The sequence below is a fragment of the Salmo salar genome, chromosome ssa20 (assembly GCF_905237065.1).
Source record: "Salmo salar chromosome ssa20, Ssal_v3.1, whole genome shotgun sequence".
NCBI lineage: Eukaryota > Metazoa > Chordata > Actinopteri > Salmoniformes > Salmonidae > Salmo > Salmo salar.
Window position 1 is genome coordinate 48,772,638 of NC_059461.1, and position 15,734 is coordinate 48,788,371.

Here is a 15,734-nt window from a genome sequence, read left to right on the forward strand (position 1 = left end):
CAAAGGAAACTGACAAGCTTATTTAGTGTGTAACCAAGGATAGCAGGCTTATATCTTTACACTCAAAACAGTGACTTTCAGCAAAACATAGATTGAGGGTTGATACCAAAACACTTTATCTGTAGTTCTACAAATGTCCGTGTCCGTGTCCGTGTGTGTGTGTGTGTGTGTGTGTGTGTGTGTGTGTGTGTGTGTGTGTGTGTGTGTGTGGTAACAGCCAGAAGGGCCAGAGTCAGGGACAGGAAGCTGCCTCCAAAAGCTCAGTGTCAAACCCAGTGAACACCCACAGGTAGGGATAGCCCAAGCAGGGACCCGAGCCATAGTTCCTCTGGAAAGGGAGGGAGGGGCCAGATCCAGTCCTCCAGGGCTGACAGATTTAGCACACACCTCTCAATTAGAGGGGAAAAACATCAAGGTTCAGTTTTATTTACTATCCAAATAATGACTGTCTGGTTGTGCAACCAAGGGATAAACCTCTCTGGGGAGTGGATATGTTATAATGAACAGCCTCATGGGAGTAGAGGAGCGGAGACTGGCCTGCTTGTTTTCTTTAAAACAATTTCCTCCTGGGAACAAAGGTTTCCCCCAGATCTGATACTCTCTTAAAAACAGGGCGGTTCTCATTTCACTTCAATATCAAAACACCAAAGCGATCTAACAGTGAGCGAGACGGCACAGCATGCCATTGTTTACACAGAATGCTAGCATGATGTGTGCATGGAGTGATATCAGGAGTTGAGAGAAGTGGTTTTGAATGGCTAATACCCACAGTATGACAGTGTACACTAGGGTCACGACTAGGTATCAGACAGAATCACATACAGAGAGGATAAGACAATTGAAGAGACACAAATAGTTAAAGATTCAAGACTTAGTCAGAGAAAGACGTCAGTCACAGGAAAAGTGAGTGCATACAGTGAAAGTCAGAGTTTGAGTCACAGATGATGTGTCAGTCATAGACAGGGGCCACGCGTACTCACACATAAACATGCACACACAGGGATATGGGTCAAAGAGAGAGAGAGAGAGGTCAGAGGTCAACTCACAGTGAGCGGCAAGGAGCAGACAACGAAGATGACCGTCATGGAGGCCAGCAGCATCAGGTGGTCCATCTCCTCCTCCCCCTGTCCGAACCAGCCCAGACTCATCTTCCTCTTCCTCCCTCCGTTCACCACCGAACCACGCCGTGTCATCTGGCTGCGGTGCATCCGGCACAGGCTGACAATCACCGAGCCGTTGCACACAAACACCGCCACGATCAGCAGCGCCATGAGTGAGGCGTAGGACAGTGAGAACGCCAGAACCTTCCTCTCGTTGTCCACCCCCTCGCCTGCTGCCTCCATCTTGATGAAGCACCACGTGCCCGGGCAGTACTGCTTGTGGCGGCCAAAGCCGAAGAATGGCAAAACACAGAAGGCGCAGGTGAAGATGTAGATAAGCAGTAGGGCCACCTTGGCGAAGCTGCGTCGGACGCACTTGGAGTAAAAATAGGGGTGGCTGATGGCCAGGCAGCGCTCCACGGCCATGGCACAGAGGATGAGCATGGAGGCCAGGCCGAAGAAGGTCATGGCAAAGGCGAAGAGGCCACAGAGTCCCTGGTCCCCAGTGAGCCCCAGCAGGGATCGCTGGCGGGCATAGCACACAAACACCAGGGGGCTGAGGAAGCAGGTTCCCAGCAAGTCAGTGAGGGCCAGCCCCGTCACCAGGATGCAGAAGACAGAGGACTTGGTGCGCCGCTCCTTCTGGTGGACCCCCAGGATGGCCAGGGCGATGAAGTTCCCCATCACCCCCAGGATGAACATCACTGTGCTCACCACCGGGTTCCCGTCCATGTGGATATGGGTGCTGTTCTCACAGCTCTCGTTCGACAGCATGGCTGGAGGTTCAGTGTGTGTTTGTGTTGGTTGTGTGTGTGTCAGGCTGTAAGGGTTTGTTGTGGTGGTGGTTGTGATGCCCCCTCAAGCTCTTGAAGTCACCCTTTTTTTGCCTAAATCCAATGACATGGTGGCATGTTTTGTTGAATTCACGTTAGTGATAACTCAACCAAATGTAAATCACAACTAAACATTGAACTGACGTCTGTGACCAATGGGATGGCATTGCTGAATCAGTGTTGATTCAGTGGATTTCGCCCAAATTGTGTCCGTTTATCTTGTTGCTCTTATGCTAAGTTTCGAAAGTCTCCAGGGTCTAAAAACGGTTCTACAAGTCCTATTTTTAAAGAAAATATGCAACTATTTAGGGCTCCATTGGGCAAAATGTATATCTATGCCTATAGAATCCAGAAAATCTACGTAAGGGCAGTTCAAATGATATTCGCATTTATGAGTAATAAATTACAGTAACAAATAAGAACGAAACAAGCTATCAAGTCTTACCAGACGGCTCTCAATTGGCGATAAATATCAACTGCCATTCCTTATCTTTTGCCCGGTATGTCCTACAGACCCCGTTAGCGACAGTGCAAAGGCTAACGTTTTATATCGTTCCTCTGAAACTCAAACTCTCCGACTGTCGCACGCATCTGTCTGATATCTACTGATAAACGAGGTAGAGCGCGTGCCACTTTCCGCTCTCTCCTTCGCGTCCACGCGTAGCCCGCGCTCCCCTTCTCTCTTCTACGCACTCACGTTCATTCTCCCTCGCAGTCTCCGAGACGGTTAAAAATACTATTTTAGGTCAGATGACTTATTAGAAATTATACACGACCGTCCGTTTTTCGAGGTCATTTCAGTAGGTTTTGAAATGTTTCATTATTTGGATATGGCAAAATCTTTTTATTCTTTATTTTTCTCTAACCATTACGTAACCAATAAAACATTAAGAGGCCACCTATTGATGAAAAACAAGGACCACCTATTTTCTATAATTAAACAAAAATAAAAAAAACATGTAATTACTTACAAAGTAATATTTATTTTGAATCTATTTGAAATAAACCGAATTTATTTTCAGGAAAATGAATGGTTTATAAATTGTATACCTCATTAACCTGGGCTAGAATTGTGTACGGCTATGTATAACGTCTCTAGGATTTTTAAAAAATATCGTTCTAAAATCTTTTGAATTTTGAGATTTTAAGCCAGAATACAGAATTCAAGTAAATCAGTAAAACTAGGCCTACTCTCTAGCATTTACTAGGTTATACCAATTACCCTGAAGGTAACTGAAGTTTGAAATCTGGCATGGTCAGACAGTTTTAAGAAAATAATATGAACAAATAAAAAATAACTAATACATGTTTCTCCATATATCAATGCAGAAATGGGTTAGTACACTGTAGAAATAATTCACTGAAAGTGAGGAGATGGAGAAAGGCAACACGATGAGGGAGGAATAAGAGAACGAAAGACAAAGAAAAATGGAGGGGCTGCTGACAATGAGAAAGGAGATTGAGACTTGTAACAAGGTAGACCACAACCGATGAAAGCTGGAGAGAGAGGTGTTGGAGAAAGTCAACTAGGTGAGGATGGAACCAGAGCAAGCAAGAGAAAGGCTAATTGAAGAGTTGCTGAGGCAGATAAGGGGGACTGAGGCTCCTATTGAGGTACACCACTACCAATGGAAGCTAGAGAGAGAGTTGTTTGAGAAACAGAGAGAAAGTGTAGTGTCAGACAGAAAGAAGATGGAGCTCAAGATGGCAAAGCTGAAGGTGCAGAACATACTGAACTTGGCCAAAAGAGGAGAGGTGGCAGTGGAGAGTACTAAGCTGTTAGCTGAGAATGAAAGGGAGAGAGAGATGTTGAAGAAACAGAGAGAAAGCTTAGAGGCAGACAAAGAAAATCTAGAAGTCAAGATGACAAAGGTGACGATGCAGAACATACTGCACTTGGCCAGGATAGGGAAGTTGACCGTGGAGAACACGAGGCTGTTAGCAGAGAATGAAAGGCAGTGAGAGGTGTTGGACAAACACAGAGAAAGTGCAACAGTCAACACACAAACGTTGATGGGCAAGGTATCAAAGGTGAAGATGTCCTTGGCCAAGTTATGGAAGTTGAGAGTGGAGAACAAGAAGAGACTGTTAGCTGAGAATGAAAGGGTGGTGAAGGAGAGGGTGAGAGAGAGGAATGGATGGAACCTCATAAGAAATGGTTTGAAGACAGATTTGGCCAAAGCAGACCTGGAGAGGAAACAGACCTTAGTAGGCTGGAAGGAGGACAGGGGGAGATGGGCCAAGGCCAAGGCTGGCCTACAAAGAATCTGGGATCAACAGGGGGAAAGATGGATGAAGGAGAAGGAGGAGATTAATAGAAGGAGCACACAGGCAGCAGAGAGGATGATTGAGTTGAGAGAAAAGGAGAGAGCGATAGAGGCTCTGGAAAGAGAAAAGATGAGGATTCTTTGCCTGCATGGACAAGAGAAGAAGGGATGGGAGATGGAAAAGGACAGGTTGACGCTTACAGGGGAGTGGGAGAGAACGAATAGTGAAATTGAGAAAATGCAAAGGGAGAAAGACAGATGTGCAATAGCGAAGAAAGATATGGTGGAGAGGATGAAGGAGGCATACATAAAGCTGTACCAGATGCAGACTGCCCTGAGGTTCGGAGAGCAAGAGCAGCCACAGGTACAGTACTCCATTTAACCAGTCACACTTCAGGGCAGTCACAAGTCACCTCCTTATGGTTATACTATCAGATTCAATAGATTAAGTTGACTGCATGCTAGAGAATGACTAATAATAATATCTCAGATCACTGATTAACATTAATTAAACTAAAACTGCCCAGAGAATCAGGGCAAAGCAAGAAAAAAAAAGGAGAGGAAAGAAAGAGAGATGTTGGAGAAGAACAACGTGAAAGAGCTGCTCAGAGCTAGAAAAGCAGAGAGTAAGGAAGAAGTGAGGAAGAATAAGGAGAGGGTGAAAGCCCACCTGGACGAGGTGTCAAGGAACTATAACGAAAAGAAACAGAGGGAGAAGGAAAGAGAAAAGCTGTTGAACAAGGCACATGGCAAAGAAAATCACATGGCGTACATCCCAGACATCAAACTGAAGAAGATGTCAGAATGCAACACAGATGGAAAAGTAAATACTCTCAGCTGGCATTGGTCAAAATTGAAATTCTGTCTTCTTTCATTTAGTGGAATACATCATCAATAAAATATTATGAGCATTTGAGTTATTTGTTTATATTTATTTCAAAATGTGGTTACTGAATAATGCAATGAAAGTTAACTTTACTGACATACTGAATCTATTTGAAAGACTGTACTTCCGAGTGCGTGTGCGTGTGCGTGTGAAGTTCTTATCACAGAAGGGAGAACTGAACTGTACCTCCTCCACCTGCTTGATCAAAACATTACTCTGCTTCATCCTATCTCTCTCATCTGCACCCCGAGGCACTAGTTTGTCCCACAGAGCTCATATTGAACAACATCTATTACATGATGTTGCCAACAGTAGGATACACACAGTCTCCAGGAATGATCGGTCTGCCTGGTGGCCTACTTGCCTATCGAGGCCTGTTACAGGCTCTCATTATAAAAGATTTATATGCCCACAGAGTGTGTTGGAATTATTTGGAAAAATCTAAAAATCAGCTGCAGCTTCACACTGAGAGCACCTGCTGCCATTCTCCATAGTGTGTCCTTTTCCATTGCGGAACGCTGCTGTCAAACATAACCCGTCATAGCTGCCAAATTAGTAATAACATTTGGGTAGCTCTGTTTTGCCTCTGCAGCATTCTGTTTACCTTTCACCTTTTAAGCAGTCATTTTCTGGACTGTAATGCATTGAATGGTAGACCAGTTTTTCACCCAATGGTTGTTGGGTTGTGGTAAGAGTTTGTTTCTATAACCTATGTCCCATCATGCAGCTAACCGTTTGTCATTTGAATGGGCTGGCCCTGCTTCTTAGTTGTGTGACACAGCATTTCGCTTGAACTACTGGCCCAAAAAGATACTGTGAAATGTTACAATAAGGGCCTCCACTTTGAAATACCCGAACACACGCAGTACCTTTGATGTAGCAACAAGACTGTATCAAAATGTTTGATGTGGAGCATTTTCCTCATGTCGGCCATGTTCTCTTATCAAACATATGAGCAGGGCATGCAATAAAGAAAAGCTAAGGCCTCTACCCCTTTCCCCTGATCTGTCCATCCCATCTCTCTATCATTCCCCCATGCTCCCTGGCACCATGAGAGGGGAAAAAGCCCTCAAAGATTATCACTGAGAGGAGTGTTTACAGGTCTACTGCCCATAAAACAAAACACAGTGGGATCTTTTAAATAAACACCACCCAGACAAAGCCATAGAGAAGGGCATGGGCCATGGAGAGAATAGGCATGCAGAACCAGGGAGACTAGCATAAATATACCAACTACCACACCAATGTCATAACTCTGACATTATTTACATAGCCCCAAATTGAGATAGATGGTTGCAGACAGTTGGGGCTATATGTTGATTCATTGCAGAGCCTCTGTGTTCGTTGGAGTCCTGGGTCTTTAATTAAGTGATAATGCTCGAGAAGCCAGTGTTTGGAAGAGATATGGGCACGGGTGTTGTTAGCAAACCGTGCCAATATTAGCAAACCGGCAAACCGTGCCAATATATCCTCCAAACACTGGCTTTGAGGGCATTATAACTTTTATACAACGGGTTCTAACTTTTATACAACATATTGAAATAACGGTTGACATATTTTCATTAAAAAAATTATTTTGATAAATGTATTCATACTACAGTATTTCATCCTTCCTCAAGATATAGCCCCGACACAAATCTAGGGTTGCTACCCTAGATTCTAAATGTTCCATTGGCATACTGGCTGGGAATGTTCTTATCCCTTGCTTGCTAGCTAGCCAACTACGGTTAACTTACAGTCACGTCAAACAGTGCAGCCAGAATAACAACAGTAGCTGCATTTGCATTTGTTTAAGCTGTTTTCTAGTGGCATTTATTTGGACGCATCCATAACAATGAGCTAATGAGGCGCGATTTTGCCTGGCATAGAAAATGTGCTCCCTCGTCAGGACACCGTTGTTCAGAGGAGCTAGCTAACAACACAGCTAAACACAATCACTTTGAACTGAAGATGCAAAGACTGCAAACTAGCTACACTTTGTTCCGTTTGAACTTTTTTCAATTTACATTTCTTTGTATGTATCCGTAAAAATTATGACAGATGGTTCATGATTTCGACTGGCTGAGGAAAGCTGCCTGCCTGCCTGTCTCGTCCCGACTCCCGACACGTTCATTGCTATGAGACAGCTGGAGAAAGATTTTGAATATTGCAACAATGTTTCAAATGTCTGTCTGAGTGACAGACAGCAAGGTTTATGCAAATGTCCTCTGTTGAAAACTAAATGTTAGTCTAAAAGAAATGTGAGACAATGTCTAGATTTTTTATAGTGGAGATCAAGATTATAAATTGCTTGGCTGGGCTGATGAGACAGTGGATTGCGCAGTCAGATGGAACAGAGTAAATAGGCATTTTAACGTCATAGATTTAGCCGGTGGTAACTTGTGGAATAGACACCGGCTGGAATGTGGTTTTAACCATTCAGCATTCAGGATTAGACGCACCCGTTTTATTATGTACAGTAGCTTATGAGTAAGCAGAGGATAATGGTAGTGGTAGTGCATGTTAAACCTATGCCTGTTGCCCCAGGATCATAGGGTTTACTATCGGTGAGGAACATGTTCGAAGAACATACTGTACATTATTGATTGGTATCTATTGATGTCTTTGGTTATTGCTGTTATGCTTCATTGGTTGAAGAACAAACAGGTTAGGTAAGTGGTCCGATGGCATGATAACAACCTCCAGCCAACATAATGTGACCTTGTGAAGTATTATTTGAATTTAATAAATGCATCATGGCGACAAACCACTATGAAGTCACTTTTGTCTTGAATTTCATAAAGGTCCACTGTTACAGCTGCCCTGGTCTGTAATGGGTTCAGTGCCTGTTTGGATACTTCACCAGAGACCAGAGGAGAAACAGAAATAGAAACGTTGTCACGTCCTGACCAGCAGAGGGAGTAGTTGTTTAGTATTTTTGGTCAGGACGTGGCAGAAGTACTGTGTTGTATGTGTTTTTCTGGTATTTCTGTTTCTATGTTGGTCTGTGTGGCTCCCGATCAGGGACAGCTGGTTATCGTTGTTCCTGATTGGGAGTCATATATTAGGAGTGTGTTTGTCACCTGGGTTTTGTGGGTTGTTTTATTTTGCACTGCTATGTATAGTTATAGCCTGTGAAACTGTCTCCTGTCGTTCTAGTTTATTGTTTTTCCGTGTGCATCAAACTTAATAAAATGATGTGGAACACACAACCCGCTGCGTATTGGTCTGACAGTGATTTCTCCTTATCGTCAGACGACGAAGTTTGTGACAAACGTGAAGTGGACAATTGAAAATAAACTGCGGAATTGAAGCCTTTGACAGCCATATTTTTACATTACTGACGTTATATATCTCTCTGAAATTATTTAACAAGAGCCCTGGCCTGGGACGTCAGTACTGACGGTAATAGCGTAAACACCAAAGCACTCTGTGTGCATCTCCGGTTTGGCCGCACAGCGGTGGTGTTCCTGGCCGGGAGTTAGCCTGGGAAAAACCAAACTCCAGAAGAATGCTGCTGTTTCTTTGAAGTCTGCTCAGTGCTCTGCTTTGCTCACTCACAGACGGTGACATCTCACCTGTGATCTGTTCTAGTGTATTAAGACTGGTTTGTCATGTTCTTCAGAGAGTACAAGTAAAAGCTAGTCGAGGTTCGCAGTAGCAATAAATACAGCAGGTCTGAGACATCTGGTGATGTTGTGCACTCTCTTATGCATGCAAGCCCACACAACCACACACACAGGCATGCACATTTGCGAGTACACACACACACACACACACACACACACACACACACACACACACACACACACACACACACACACACACACACACACACACACACACACACACACACACACACACACACACAAAGACAAATGTTGGTGAGCCATTCAGCCATTAACCACAACAGGAGTGTGCATTCTAATGGTATGATGCAGACACAGCTGCATGGCAAGAAGTCTCTATCTCACATCTGGCCAAGGAGAGAGCATTGGACTGGTATTGTTTATAAAGGCAGTCATCAGTCATCAGTCCTTAACAGTCGAAATTGAGATTGACAATTGAGGCTAAACAGGAATATTAGAAAAAATGTGGGAATGTGACTCAAACTGCTTCAGATGATCCCAGAGTTGTTTATACCCTCAAACATACCTGACTGACTGGAGCTGCTTCGACCACAGATTCCTCTAAAGAGCTGTAATTGGATTTACGTATTGTTTCAGTGACATCAGCCCAGGTCCCTTTACGTGTGTGATGTCCATCTATAAAATTGTTCAGTCAGAATTGATTAATTGACTTTCTAATGGATATTACAGTGGTTTCAGGGCACAACTCTCAAACAAATGAACTTATTGTCCCAATACCTCTTTGTTTGCCACACTACCTGACCGTTCAGTACGTCTGAGTTGAGTTAGATGATAAATCTAACAAGTAGCTCTAAAGGTATCACTGTTCATCATAAAGTCATGAACATCAAGCCAATTGCTTTGTCTTGGCTCAGGCATAAGCAGTGGCTGTGTCTGTTTTCTGGCCCCTGCATTTGTTCCGTCTGTGTTGTGGTTGAGTTTAAGATAGATCCCCCTGTCTGGTAAACATTGTTTCCCTGCCTAGGCTGTGTCAGAATCAAAACAGGCCCTCAGTCAAAATGGATTATGTGGCACATGATGAGATTGATTTTTGAAAGGTTGACCACCTCCTATCACAGACAGACAGACAGACAGACAGACAGACAGACAGACAGACAGACAGACAGACAGACAGACAGACAGACATGTCATGAGGAATGGCCATTACTATTATGAGTTTAAGATCCTTCATGGAGATGACTGGAAATTGGTTTGTTTTACAGTTTATCGTCAGTGGTCTGGATTTACTTTAACTCTCTGTGATTTCCATTTATGAATTGAAATGAAAACAGTAAATCAACTGGTCTGGATCTGGGTCCATGCTTGACAAGCAGTCTTTCGTAACACTTATCTGGAAGTGGGCTTTTATGAAGTGTTATATTACCTGATAAACATATTTGTTAACACTTTATTTGGATAGTCCATCTGTAGATGCTCTACAGACTCAGTAGCATTTCAACTAACTATCTACTAACCCTTAACCCTAACCTTAACCCTTATCCTGACCCTTACCCAACCTTAACCCCTTACCCTAACCCTTATTCTAAACCTAACCCTTACCTTAGCAAGCAGATGCTTATCAACAGATAGTTTGTTGATAGTATGACCATCTACAGCATCTACAGATGGAACATTCTGACTATCCAAATAAAGTGTGACCACATATTCATAGCATATGAATATCGATTTAGTGAAAGAGTATTATGAAACTGTATGATAAAGCAATAGGATACTATTAGCTGTGACATATTCACAGTATATTAGAACAGCCCCCAATTACTTGTTCAAGCAAATACTTCCTTGTCGATGACACATCTATTTTTATGATGTGTACACAACATGTACTGTAGATGAGGTGACCAAGCAAGTCTGACTCAGCGTTAAATGTAATTTAAGTCCCTGGTTTACTGGGCACTTCCCTCAGCTCAATTTATTAGCTAATGTCAGAAAGTGTAAGGTTTAATATAAAGAGAATCATGGTATAATCTAGAGGTTTAATCATGGTTTTATATCATGGTTTAACATATTTAATATCATGCATTTCTGGATGTTACAACTAGGTAATACATTATTTTGTGAGAATGGATAAAGAACGAGTTATATTTCAACCTTGAAGAGTGTGATGGTTAAAACGGAAAATGTGCTCTGATGTGGTCCCATTGCCTCTTCTGCAATTAAAAGTAGATCGTTATTGGGGACACAGAGATAAATCTCATACTGTAGATACTCAAAGTATCCAGCATTGTGGAATCTTCCAATGACAGACTTTCCAGTTGGAGAGAATGTAAAGCTACAAGTGTCACAAACGTCGTTGTAGGGAGCGGACCAAACTGCAGCAGGTATAGTGAACATCTTTTTATTAGAAGGAAAAACCAAAAATACACTTACACAAAACAAACGACGAAAACCAGTCCTGTAAGGTGCTCAGACTATACAAGGAAACAACCACCCACAAACATAAGAGAAAATAAATCCATTTAAATATGGCCTCCAATTAGAAGCAACAACAACCAGCTGCCTCTAATTGGAGGTCGTTCCCAAAACTAACATAGATATAGAAAAACTAGAAAACCCACATAGAAATAGAAAACATAGAACATAAACCAAAACCCCGAAACACACTAAACAAACACCCCCTGCCACGCCCTGACCACACTACAATAACAAACAACCCCTTTTACTGGTCAGGATGTGACAACAAGGGACTGTGTGTTTTTTCTTCAGTCTGTCTGGGAAATGCAGTTGGACTATTATGGACAATAATATGTTTTTGTTCAAAGACTTCCAAAAATAAATTTGATCAAAATGAAGTAAATGTGGTCTTTCCCATTTCTGTGGTGAAATCTATTCTGCTGTTGAGGCTGTCCTGAAGAAAGGCTATCAGGTTGCTTAATTTGGGGGAAACCATGCTATGACGTTGTATATATTTTCTTTCCTCTATTACATTTATTTTCCTGGGTTTGTTATTTGGAAGATAAGAATCAGGTTTAGGTTATAAGTAATGGAAATATTAAGTTTGAGTGTGCACACACGTGTTGTAAAGCGTCTGTGTGTAGCTGGTGAGATGAGTCAGGTGCAAGACAGCAGATAAGAGTAAAGAAAGCCATTTTACTCAAAATATATCACAATACAGGTCGAAAATACAAGGCCACACAATACGGACCGCAATACAATAAACAATTATTCACAAACAAACATGGGGGAACAGAGGGTTAAATAATGAACAAGTAATTGGGGGATTGAAACCAGGTGTGTAAGACAAAGACAAAACAAATGGAAAATGAAAAGTGGATCGGCGATGGCTAGAAGGCCGGTGACGTCGACCGCCGAACGCCGCCCGAACAAGGAGAGGGACCGACTTCGGCGGAAGTCGTGACATGTGTGCATGTCTTGTTGTTGCGTGCATACCATGTCTCTGTGTTTGTGTTTGTGCATAAGAAAGACATATTGTCAAATGTGCTATCTTGCCAAGCCCAAAGAGAAGTAACTTCCTGTAACTGAGAAATCCACCCCCAAAATATATGAATGAATCTTTACGGGAAATGTTAGTGCAGGCTGGGCCACATCAGGATAAGGAGGGGAATTTCCCAAGAGATGAGGGGCAACAAAAGTTTTCTGTGGCCCACTACAATAGGAGGATGGCGAAAGGGGAGAGAGTGGAGAGAACATGGCTTGTCTATTCCAAGCAAAACGATGCAGCCTTCTGTTTTTTCTGCAAATCTGCTCTGGTCAGGGATGGAACCAGGGACTGAAAGAATCTGTGCCACCTCCTCAGCTCGCATGAGAAGTCGCATGACCACCTAGATAGTTTCCAGAGGTGGAAGGAGCTGGAGATCAGGTTGGTGTCCAAGCAAACTCAGATGATTTGATTTCAGGACAATGGACAGCTACCGAGAGAAAACATCGCAGACTGCAATGCAGCACCACAGCAGAGGAAAGAGGACACTAAACTAAATAAATAAATGCTGAAACTGATGTTGGACAATTAAATACGATATGTAAATAAACAAAATTTGTTAAGGCTGCGACATTGACATAAACCTTATTTTATACTGCTCCAGTGAAACGAGGCCCACCATGCATTTATGAAAGCACTTGTTTCAAAAGCTCAAATGATCTTACTATTTTTACAGTTCTACAGGAATATTAAAATACATGTTAAAGATGTTATAAAAGTGTTATTTGTATTGTAATTGTAACAATTATGGGGTTGTGCCATGTGTGATAACAGGTGAGATGTTATTAATAAGAAACTTGGTTTCCTACTATAAGCAATTGGCTGCATAGTGATAGCAACATCGTAACTCTCCGATGCAGGGGTTAAAGTAAAATTCCCTAGGGACCTCCTACAGTCTAAGTTGGAAGTTTACATACACCTTAGCCAAATACATTTAAACTCAGTTTTCCACAATTCCTGACATTTAATCCTAGTAAAAATTCCCTGTCTTAGGTCAGTTAGGATCACCACTTTATTTTAAGAGTGTGAAATGTCAGAATAATAGTATAGAGAACGATTTATTTCAGCTTTTATTTCTTTCATCACATTCCGAATGGGTCAGAAGTTTACATACACTCAATTAGTATTTGGTAGCATTGCCTTTAAATTGTTTAACTTGGGTCAAACGTTTCGGCTAGCCTTCCACAAGCTTCCCACAATAAGTTGGGTGAATTTTGGCCCATTCCTCCTGACAGTTACACCAGCTCTGAGTCAGGTTTGTAGGCCTCCTTGCTCGAACTCACTTTTTTCACAAATGTTCTATAGGATTGAGGTCAGGGCTTTGTGATGGCCACTCCAATACCTTGACTTTGTTGTCCTTAAGCCATTTTGCCACAACTTTGGAAGTATGCTTGGGGTCATTGTCCATTTGGAAGACACATTCACGACCAAGCTTTAACTTCCTGACTGATGTCTTGAGATGTTGCTTCAATATGTCCACATAATTTTCCTCCTCATGATGCCATTCATTTTGTGAAGTGCACCAGTCCCTCCTGCAGCAAAGCACCCCCACAACGTGATGCTGCCACCCCCGTGTTTCACGGTTGGGATGGTGTTCTTCAGCTTGCAAGCCTCCCCCTTTTTCCTTCAAACATAACGATGGTCATTATGGCCAAACAGTTCAATTTTTGTTTCATCAGACCAGAGGACATTTCTCCAAAACATACAACCTTTGTCCCCAGGTGCAGTTGCAAACCATAGTCTGGCTTTTTCATGGCGGTTTTGGAGCAGCAGCTTCTTCCTTGCTTAGCGGCCTTTCAGGTTATGTCGATATAGGACTCGTTTTACTGTGGATATAGATACTTTTGTACCTGTTTCCTCCAGCATCTTCACAAGGTCCTTTGCTGTTGTTCTGGGATTGATTTGCACTTTTCGCACCAAAGTACGTTCATCTTTAGGAGACAGAACGCGTCTCCTTCCTGAGCGGTATGATGGCTGCGTGGTCCCATGGTGTTTATACTTGCGTACTATTGTTTGTACAGATGAACATGGTACCTTCAGGCATTTGGAAATTGCTCCCAAGGATGAACCAGACTTGTGGAGGTCTACAATTTTTTTTATCTGAGGTCTTGGCTGATTTCTTTTGATTTTCCCATGATGTCAAGCAAAGAGGCACTGAGTTTGAAGGTAGGCCTTGAAATACATCCACAGGTACACCTCCAACTGACTCAAATGATGTCGATTAGCCAATCAGAAGCTTCTAAAGCCATTACATTATTTTCTGCAATTTTCCAAGCTGTTTAAAGGCACAGTCAACTTAGTGTATGTAAACTTCTGACCCACTGGAATTGTGATACAGTGAAATATAAGTGAAATAATCTGTCTGTAAACAATTGCTGGAAAAATGACTTGTGTCATGCACAAAGTAGATGTCCTAACCGACTTGCCAAACTATAGTTTGTTAACAAGAAATTTGTCGAGTGGTTTTGAAACCGAGTTTTAATGACTCCAACCTAAGTGTATTTAAACTTCCGACTTCAACTGTATATTTGCACGCGTGCACAAAATTTTTTATGAGCATAAACATAGAATTACATATAGATTTGGAGCCTATTTCTTCATCTTACAAAAAATAAGTGGTAAGCCTACCTGTTTGACAGACACAATTATGCTGTCGGTATAGCCAAATACTCCAATACTGTCGCATGCACTGATTAAATAACTCCCTGTCTGGGAAGGGCTTGGTGTGTTTGACTAAAACCAGGATTTGAATTTGAGGGTATCACATACCCTTTGTTAAAGAAAAGGGCAAAAAATGATATCTATTGTTTGCTTTATATTTTGAAATAAATACATAAAACGTATCCAGATTATATCAAGTGTTCTTATCAGAACTCAGGATGAGACCCAGATGCAGACAGCTAGAGTCACTGATGTTTATTAACCCAAACAGGGGGCAGGCAAAAGACAGGTCAAAGGCAGGCAGAGGTCCATAATCCAGGGCAGAGTCAAAAAGGTACAGAACAGCAGGCAGGCTCGGGGTCAGGACAGGCAGCAGTTCGTAAACGGGTCAGAGTCAGGCAGGTACAGAACGGCAGGCAGGCAGGCAGGCAGGCAGGCAGGCAGGCAGGCAGGCAGGCTCGGGGTCAGGGCAGGCAGAATGGCCAGAACCCGGAGAAACTAGGCAACAGAGCTTGATAAAGCAGGGAGCCGTGAAACCACGCTGGTAAGACCTTACAAGACAAGACGAACTGGCAACAGACAAACAGGGAACACAGGTATAAATACACTGGGGATAATGAGGAAGATGGGCGACACCTGGAGGGGGTGGAGACAAGCACAAAGACAGGTGAAACAGATCAGGGTGTGACAGTTTTATAACAATAGTTAACTTGTGATGTTTTATGATAGAAACAAGCTCTAATGCCTGCGAAAGACATGACTTCCGATGCATATTGGGATATATTGATTCCCCTCTATGACAATCTGTTAAACTGCAGCCTATAATATTCCAGGAGATTAAAAAAAAGTACTTTGCTATTCTGTTCCTATTAATTTACCTTTTCGCTTTCTGAAAATAGATTTTTGTTTAAACCCAGGCAGC

At 42.5% G+C, this 15,734-nt stretch overlaps 1 protein-coding gene across 2 annotated transcripts in view; it reads right to left on the reverse strand.

Moving 5' to 3' along the window:
- Positions 1-2,654, reverse strand: part of LOC123729248 (prostacyclin receptor) — a 51,259-nt gene extending 48,605 nt beyond the window's left edge. Inside the window, exons 1-2 of one of the 2 annotated variants that reach the window (XM_045703530.1) lie at positions 2,379-2,652; positions 1,047-1,987 (exon numbers count right to left, since the gene is read on the reverse strand). In XM_045703530.1, coding sequence (XP_045559486.1) covers positions 1,047-1,874 — 828 coding nt within the window. In that variant the 5' untranslated portion in view covers positions 1,875-1,987; positions 2,379-2,652. Of the gene's footprint in view, positions 1-1,046 lie in introns of both variants that reach the window. The other variant, XM_045703529.1, reaches the window with a different exon arrangement.
- Between the last annotated feature and the right edge of the window lie 13,080 nt (positions 2,655-15,734).